At 35.6% G+C, this 9,113-nt stretch overlaps 1 protein-coding gene across 1 annotated transcript; it reads right to left on the bottom strand.

Annotated features, from left to right (window-relative positions):
* Positions 1-3,133: 3,133 nt before the first annotated feature.
* LOC149220530 (calmodulin-like) lies at positions 3,134-5,446 on the bottom strand. Its single transcript, XM_089382821.1, has 6 exons — positions 5,234-5,446; positions 4,994-5,130; positions 4,525-4,723; positions 4,285-4,421; positions 3,840-4,022; positions 3,134-3,371 (listed from the first exon to the last, which is right to left on the bottom strand). The coding sequence occupies exons 1-6, from the start codon at positions 5,307-5,309 to the stop codon at positions 3,243-3,245; spliced, it is 861 nt and encodes a 286-aa protein (XP_089238947.1). The 5' UTR covers positions 5,310-5,446; the 3' UTR covers positions 3,134-3,242.
* Between the last annotated feature and the right edge of the window lie 3,667 nt (positions 5,447-9,113).

Here is a 9,113-nt window from a genome sequence, read left to right on the forward strand (position 1 = left end):
TTGAAGAGAACCACTTTACTTATCATAGGTATTTTATTCCAAAGGAAAGTTCATCCCTCGTAATGAATTCCCACAAAAGATATGATAAACTATGTTATAATGGATTTAAGCCCATGAATTCAATTTCCACAAAAGACATGATAAATTTTGTTGTAAAGGCTTTAAGCACTTCAATATAGCAATAATACTTCAAAACTATGTAAGTTACGCAAGTTATTCAATAAAGTTTTCAATCTATATAGCTTAAGTGAAAAGGAAATTTCTTTTTCATTTAATTAAGAATGAAAGAAGAGTAATATATTTCATGGGTCAAATAAACATTAAATTTGTTATATTCTTATCTTATAATATAGAGAATAGAATTATCATTTTATCTCATTAAACTTAAAGTTGAGAGATGCTCATATTTAATTCTAATCTTGAAGAGAAGCATTTTATTTATCATAGGTATTTTATTCCAAAGGATAATAACAAAAGGGAAAAACAATTATAAGGTTAATCAAATCCTATTAATGCACCCATCCCAATGAATTTATGGGAAAAAATGATGAAAACTTTTAAGTCCAAAAACATGGCTCAAATCCTGGGAGTAGAAAAACATGAAAATGAAGAAAAAAGGTACAAGATTAACTAATTAATTAATAAATAAATTCCAATCACATATTTTAATTCTAACTCTAAAGGTCATAATTGTTCCAAGATAACATGCCCAAATATTCAAACCCAAGTTTCTTCAAATATCAAAACTTCACACCCAAAAACTTATATCCATTCAAGATAACAATAATACTTAAAAAGGTCTAGGATTATTTAAGGCTTACTTAGAGAGATATGAAAATTTTATTCCTAATCTAATTAAAAATGAAAGAAGAGCATTATTTTGTTTTCCCATTTGCATAAGCTAAGTGAAAAGGAAGCTTTTCTTCATCTAATTAAGAGTGAAAAGAAGAATAATAATTCATTTCTCAATGTAAATAATCTTTGAATTTATTATATTTTGATTATGAGGAGAAAAAAAGAAAATAGAATTAGCATTTATCTCATCAAATTGAAAATTAATACAAGTTCATATGTATTTCTAATTGAGGATATGTTTATATTTGATTTCAACTTTTGAAGACACGAAATATGCAACACCACACTTTAGCTATTATAAAAAATTTATGAGGTAGGGTTCATGGCTCACAATGAACATGAATCTCATAACCCAACTTCAATGAAAAGAAAAATTATTAGAATTCCAATATGAAGAAGCCTACCAAAAATAGTAATAAAGCAAAAGACAAGTGATTATAAGGTTAAACAAATCTTACTAGTGTACCTATCCCAATGTGTACCTAAACAAATATGAGTAGTGTACCTATCCAAGTAGCTCAAATATGGAGAAGGGGAAAACAAGAAAAAGAAAGAAAAGAGTATAAGATTTACAAGGATTAAATAAAAAATAAATTTTAATCAAATGTCAAGTTTGAGTAGTGTACCTATCCCAGTCGCTCAAATATGGAGAAGGGGAAAACATGAAAAAAGAAAGAAAAGAGTATAAGGTTTACAAGGATTAAACAACAAATAAATTTTACTCAAATGTCAAGTATTCAAACTTATGGTAGCCAATGCAAAAATTAGTGTAAAAAGTTTCTCTATATGCATAAATTCCCAAAAAACCTACAAGGAGAAAACTTTTCAATTTGAACTTAGAGCCAATGTAATTACAATGAAAAATTGCTTCAACAAAAAATATGTAAACAACTAAAATCATGGTTCAAAACTCATACTTAACTCTTAAACCTCCTCTCAAGAAAAACTAAGAAACTTCTCAATTCTAACCCTAAAGGAAAAACTAAAAAACTTCTCAATTCCAACACTAAACCCAATGTAATTACAATTGAAGATTGCTCCAACATAAAACCACAATACCCAATGTAATTACAATTGAAGATTGCTCCAACATAAAACCACAATAATTAGAAGCACCACTTCAAATATTATAATACATAACTTTTTTATTAATTCCAAATTTACATATATAATTGTGTACTCCTTATAGTTAATATCAAAATTAGTCCAAAATTAATATCAAAATTTAAATTATTTCTCTGAACATTAAAATATATTAAACTCTATACCTACACAGCTATATAATTATATTTTTATTAATTTGAGGAGCTATCTAACTTCATACGATGGCTATTTATGTAAAATGACATTTAGAATTTATATAATTTCCCTTGCAAAAAGAAAAACCTTTAATAACTGAGTAATGAACCCTATCACTTATTGCTCCAGTAAAGAGCCATTGTTGTTTGTGTTAGTTAGTTTGATGCGATACAAGAACACCCATAGTCAATGTTTTTCACAGAGAATATTTACATGCCAATTAGAATATGGAAATTCCATGAATGCCAATTGGAACATGGAGGTCCTCAACGTGAGTGAGCCAATTTGCACATTTCACCTATGCTTAGATTTCCAAATTATACTGAATCGGGTTCCAGATATTAAAGGTCTACAGGTTTCAGACTGACATCTGCATGTTAATCATTTAAACAGACTATGCTATATGCCTCAAAATGGAAGTTAGACGGCCATGCGTTAGTCTTGTCCATATTCAAGACCTCCGATGCACAATCTAATATAGCGTAAAGATACAGAAGGGATGAGCAAAATAGGAAATGGTGAAAAGTAAGTATATATAATACGGTGGTAGTTATCTCTCAGGTGAGTAGAATGATTATTGTCTTATCCACTTAAATTCAAATTTTGAATAATAACAATAAACAATAATACTTTGATACATCTGTTGCAATGGCTTCCCCAAGAAACATAACATGTTGGTATGTAATCAAACTTCACTAAAAATTGGAAACCAGAAAAGAAAGCAAAGACATTGACGTATGAAAGTTATTCCATTTACATGAGCATTGATTAGTGCATGTGATATGAGATTGAAATGATTGGAAAACAATAATATATATTTATCACAGGCATATAAAGGTCCAGGGAAAGAATTTTCCGCCCCAGGGCAGCTGAATATTACAGCATACCAAGAAAGGCAAATAATAGTTGGCAATTCCCCCCAAAAACAGACAAAAACACTACCAAAAAAATGCGTTGTCCTATGTGAATCTTGTTGCTACCAAAAAAATGCGTTGTCCTATGTGAATCTTGTTGCTTATCTCCAGTAGATCTACACTGCCAACTACATAGAGCAGCAAGATCAAATCTTGTGAATTATAAAGATCACTTTACGACATCATTTTCACAAAGTCCTTGTAGCTGACCTGTCCATCACCATCGGCGTCAGCCATGTTGATCATTTCATCAACCTCCTCATCTGTGAGCTTCTCCCCAAAACTTGTCATGACATTTCCAAGCTGCAAATGAAAACGCTCAAGCCATCAGCCCTAAAGCAGCAGATCCAACTCATATAACTGTGGTTAAAGGGGTGATAGTTTAGCTCTAAAAATGGTGCCATGTCAGGGTTTGGAAGTTTGGTTTAGGTAAACTTCAGCTCTAGAGTTATAAGAATTTATGGAATTTACGGTTTTGCCCGTGGTATTCATTTTTAATATAGCCTAGAAACCACCACTTCTCTTGGTATTTAGTGATTGGTGTTTCCTGATTCTAACATCTATGGCCTGTAAACTTGATATAAAATGCACCCTGTAAACTTGATATAAAATGCACCCTCCTCAAAAGCAAAGATGAGACCATCCAAGTGCAGTGTCAAATCCAAGTACAATGTCAAATAGTAAATACTTTTATCTAATAGGTCAGCTAAAGCACTATAAATCCAAACAAAGCAATCTTTGGCCTGTCAACTTGATATAAAACCCACTCACCTCAGAAGCAGAGATGAGGCCATTCTGGTCCTTATCAAAAACTTTAAAAGCCTCCTTCAATTCCTCTTCTGAAACTGTGTACCGCAAATCAAAAGATGAAATAAAATAAGCAGACATTTCGCCATCCTGGTCCTCATCAAAAAATTTAAAAGCCTCCTTCAATTCCTCTTCTGAAACTGTGTGCTGCAAATTAAAAAATAAAATAAAATAAGATACAAGAATATGTGAAAAAAAAATCAAATCAAAAGGCCACTTGATATAGCTCATTCAAAGCACAGGTCTAAGGTTCAAATCTCAGACAAGCTACTTCCTTAAAATATTAAAGATAGTACTGTGTTAATGCAGAATTTATGCAATAAAGTGATAATTGCATGGGAAACAAGAATTCATAACTCCAGATAGATGAATCAATAGCATTTGAAGATTAAAAATGAAATCTTGGTACCTTCAGAAATTCCGAGAAGTCTATGGTTCCACTTCCATCGGCATCGACTTCATTGATCATTTCTCGGACCTCGGCTTCTGTGGGATTCGGTCCCAGGGAACGCATTACGGTCCCCAATTCGTTAGTCGTAATGCACCCTGCAAACCCACTCTCACGATCATCTTTCAACCCATCAAACCCTAAAAGCTCGTATAAAGGAACACTCAAACCCTAAACGCTCGAATAGATTAAATAGCTTACCATCGCCATCCTTATCAACGAGGCCGAAGGCCTCCGTGAACTCAGAAATCTGCTCTTCGGTTAATTTCGCCGCCATAGTATTCGATCTAACTCTCCCCAGATGACTAAAGTAACTTCCATTCCAAGCAGACATTTGGCCGTCCTGGTCCTTATCAAAAATTTTAAAAGCCTCCTTCAATTCCTCTTCTGAAACACTGTGCTGCAAATTAAAAAATAAAATAAAATAAGATACAAGAATATGTGAAAAAAAATCAAATCAAAAGGCCACTTGATATAGCTCATTCAAAGCACAGGTCTAAGGTTCAAATCTCAGACAAGCTACTTCCTTAAAATATTAAAGATAGTACTGTGTTAATGCAGAATTTATGCAATAAAGTGATAATTGCACCATGTTAATGGGAAACAAGAATTCATAACTCCAGATAGATGAATCAATAGCATTTGAAGATTAAAAATGAAATCTTGGTACCGTCAGAAATCCCGAGAAGTCTATGGTTCCACTTCCATCGGCATCGACTTCATTGATCATTTCTCGGACCTCGGCTTCTGTGGGATTCGGTCCCAGGGAACGCATCACGGTCCCCAATTCGTTAGTCGTAATGCACCCTGCAAACCCACTCTCACGATCATCTTTCAACCCATCAAACCCTAAAAGCTCGTATAAAGGAACACTCAAACCCTAAACGCTCGAATAGATTAAATAGCTTACCATCGCCATCCTTGTCAACGAGGCCGAAGGCCTCCGTGAACTCAGAAATCTGCTCTTCGGTTAATTTCGCCGCCATAGTATTCGATCTAACTCTTCCCAGATGACTAAAGTAACTTCTATTCCTATGGCTGAGATCAAACCGGTTTCGAATGCTGTAGTGTGAAAGGAGAACTCCTGCCGATTCCTCCTGAGAAGCAAAACTATTTGAACTCAAACCCTAAACGCTCGAATAAATTAAATAACTTACCATCGCCATCGTTGTCAAAGAGGCTGAAGGCCTCCTTGAACTCAGAAATCTTCTCTTCGGTTAATTTCACCGCCATAGTATTCGATCTAACTCTTCCCAGATGACTAAAGTAACTTCTATTCCTGTGGCTGAGATCAACCCGGTTTCGAATGCTGTAGAGTAAGGAGAACTCCTGCCGATTCCTCAAAGGAGAACCACTGCCGATTCCTCCTGAGAAGCAAAACTATTTGAACTCACGATGACAAAACATGGATATATATATATATATATATATATATATATTTGTATTTGGGTGGATTTGAGCCCTAAAATCCGGGTGTTGAGCGTGAGATTTGACCGTTGGATGCACAGTGGAGATGATCGAACCGCCTAGATGCGATATACCCTTCCAGTGTGACTTTGCCCGTTGCAACTCTTCGCCCGTTTCTTTTTCGATCAATTTGAATGTGTCGTAGAGCTCCCTCTCACCCAGGGTCACTGTGAACTTGACACGTAGAGCTCCCTCTCACCCATCATTGGATAGTTGATAAGCATAATTTTAGGGATTCCCTCCAGGTGTCGTAAAAGGCCACGTCAGATAGGGATGATTTGGTACTGAATTTATTACTAGGCAAGCTCAAAAATACGATTATTAACCGAGCTAGCTATAAAATATAAATTTTTATTTATTAAAAGGTATTTTTTAAATGTGAAGAAAATCATAATGAGAAGAAATATAGTATTTAAGAAAATTTTTGGATGGAATTTTGTATAGGATTAATATTTTGTTCAATGTTTTGGGTGGACCCTCTACTTATCAAGAGATTAGAGAATATTGAATAATAAATAAGCTAGTGCTCGAAGCTTTAAATATAAAATTTTCATTCTATCAAATTATGGTATATTTAAATTATACAATTTCAACGATTAATGTATGTAATATTAATCTAACTATTTTGATTTTAGATAAAATTAGTCAAATTACTAGAAAATTTTAATATTTAAATTACAATGAAGTAATAAGGTTTGGATAATCAGCATAATCTAAGTAATATATGAATGAACTTTTTCAGTATATGTTTTCTAGTTAATTTTTAATCAAAATTGGATAGAGATTTTTTTAAAATTGAGTTTAGAGAAATAGCTCTCCTCGGTCAATCACATGCACTTTTGGGGGTTGATGCGTTTCGAACCAATCGATGTGGTTTCATCGTTTCGTCATGATGATGAACCACATCTATTGGTTCGAAACACGTCAACCCCAAAATATGCACGTGATTGATCCGGAAGAGTTATTTATCTAAACATTATAAATCACAAAAGCTTGAATTCAAAGAACTTGAATTTAAGTTGTTTAATCTGTAGAATTTGAGTGCCTCGGGAGCTTTCCAGGGTGTTGAATTCATTTATGTATTCAAAAATGCATTTTAAACAACAAAAAATTACAATTTCAGTGAAAAAGGTCATTTCATTAGCCCACAAGGCATAGAGCAGACGATGACAGAGCGTTCCATTAAGGCACTAGGTGGTGTAAAGGTCACCGGTTTGAAACTCTGTGGGCAAAAATCCAGCCATGCTAAGGTTAGTGTGGCCCAGGCCGAATGCAATTCTCGGGGGTGTTTTGGACGTTTTAGATGCCCCTAGGTCGCGACTACTCAAGCCACAAGTTAGGCATTCCAGTCTTCTCAAAACTCACATTACCTAGCAATCAAAACAAAATAAAAATAAATAAATAAAAGACCATTTTGCCTATAAATTAGATTGTGCTTTTGGGATTTCCTTTACATAAAATGGGTTTGGTCTTTATTTATGTTGGGTCCTTCTTTTTGGGGAACTAAAGAACTTAGATGACAAGTTGGAAGGTTGATGACATTTTGCGGAGATAGTCGTTGGGAAGCTATGAGGGAAACAGTCAGAAAGGAGGAAGGAACCCGCTGAGAACTAATAGTTGGGGAAGAATGGTGAAAGAAGGCAGCCACAGCTGAGTGAAGAAGAATAATGACAGCCGAGCAATAGAAGCGGTTGAACAAGGAAGAAGGAAGAGCCTCTAAGAGATAACTGGTAGTCCAAGCAGGTGCAAAAATATAAAGAAGGATGAGCGGAACAAGAAAAAAAGAGGAGAGTACTGAAATGTTGTTGCGGAGCTGTTCAAGCCGCACTGTGTCTGTTGTCTTGTTTAATGTGGTTATGTATTGATCTCTCAGGGTAGTTTTGTGATGTTGATAAGAGGCTCTCAAGTCGGATGTAATACTATACTACTACATGGATTAATAGAAAAGGGAGTTTGTTGGGATATTTGTATAGTATGGATGATTACATGGTTTTTTTTTAAATTTTAATATGATCATATCTGTATTGTATTTCTCCTCTGTGTGTTCATGATCTGTTGCGATTAGATGTCTAATTGATATATTTTGGGGCTCTTTGACTACTGCGTCCCTCATGTGACTCTACCCCAATATCGAACTTCCGCCCCCCATTTGACTAGGGCCATGACACACATCTGGTGAGACTCGTTATCCACCCTGGATAAGGTGAAAATGTTGACATTGTGCTAGACTACAGTGAAGCTTTGTTTGTCCTTGTGCCCAAACCCAGAGTCTCAACCCTGTTAATATTTTTGCGCCAACAAATGGTTATGTTGTCAGGACCTAAAATTTCAAAAAGGGGTTTGGAATATGGTATCGAGAATCTTTAAGAAGGAGCTACAAGACTGGTGGCACGAACAAGTGGAATGGTTCGTCTCTCAACAAGCTCAACTTCGTCAACAAGGTGTAGAGAATTTGAAGGAAGAGATCCTATACGTGAAATTGACTAGTGATCAATACGAGATTTTTTGGTGCAAATTCTCAGAGGAGCTCTACAACTAGTTGTGGAGAGTGCAAGTAAAAGGAAAGACCAGGAAACAAAACCAATCTCGCCATACCTGGACTCAAGTGGATCTTGTCGAGCTATATCGACTTAACATAGATCTGACACAAGTTGTGGATTTCTAGGTGCAGACCACACTAGAGGGACATATTAATGAGTTTGTCGCGAAGAGTCATCAGTCCTTTTCTTTTGCTAAGGTCATGTTCAGGTCAGGATTGAGAGGAAGACTACTAAAACAAATCCCATTGTGGGTTAAGGCTCTAATGGTGGAGAGAACTTGTTGGTGTTCCAGAACCCGAACATTGCAGTTTAATCGCATATTACTAGGGGAAGGACTAAAAGGAGGGATGCTACCAAGTGGGGAACTATGAGAATATAAAAGAAATGGACGCAGATGAATTCTGAAAGGCCAGGGATATGAGGGTGCAAAGGAGGGCTTGGATAGTTAATAAATGGTGGGAGAGGGCTCTATGGGAAATTAATAGATGACAAAAGAGTTCACACCAAGCAGGAGCGGTGTTAGGAGGTCCAGAAGAGGAAGAAAGGGCGGAAGTTGGTCCATTGGGAAGAGAAAAGATGGTTATAATGACCGTGGGTCAAGAGGGTGACAGGAACCCATCGCCGCCAGTGGAAATGGAAACGTTGGATGGAATGGGCTACATTGGCTCCAAGGAAGGCCTGGATGATGACATGCACTTTGTTGTAAAGAGAACATTTGTAGAAAATGATGCGTCCACTATAAGCAATGACTCGCCTTCCCATAGCTCAGGTAGTAGCTTCCTT

The sequence above is a fragment of the Pinus tabuliformis genome, chromosome Q, assembly GCF_031772625.1.
Source record: "Pinus tabuliformis cultivar Carrire ecotype Pingquan chromosome Q, CPIR1, whole genome shotgun sequence".
NCBI lineage: Eukaryota > Viridiplantae > Streptophyta > Pinopsida > Pinales > Pinaceae > Pinus > Pinus tabuliformis.

Excerpts from the sequence above, each read along its gene's own strand:
- LOC149220530 (XM_089382821.1), bottom strand. The coding sequence starts at position 5,309 with ATGGCGGCGAAATTAACCGAAGAGCAGATTTCTGAGTTCACGGAGGCC. Across the intron at positions 5,131-5,233 it reads CGTTGACAAGGATGGCGATG|GGTGCATTACGACTAACGAA; the intron begins GTAAGCTATTTA and ends GTGGGTTTGCAG. Across the intron at positions 3,372-3,839 it reads GCCTCATCTCTGCTTCTGAG|CTTGGAAATGTCATGACAAG; the intron begins GTGAGTGGGTTT and ends TTTCATTTGCAG.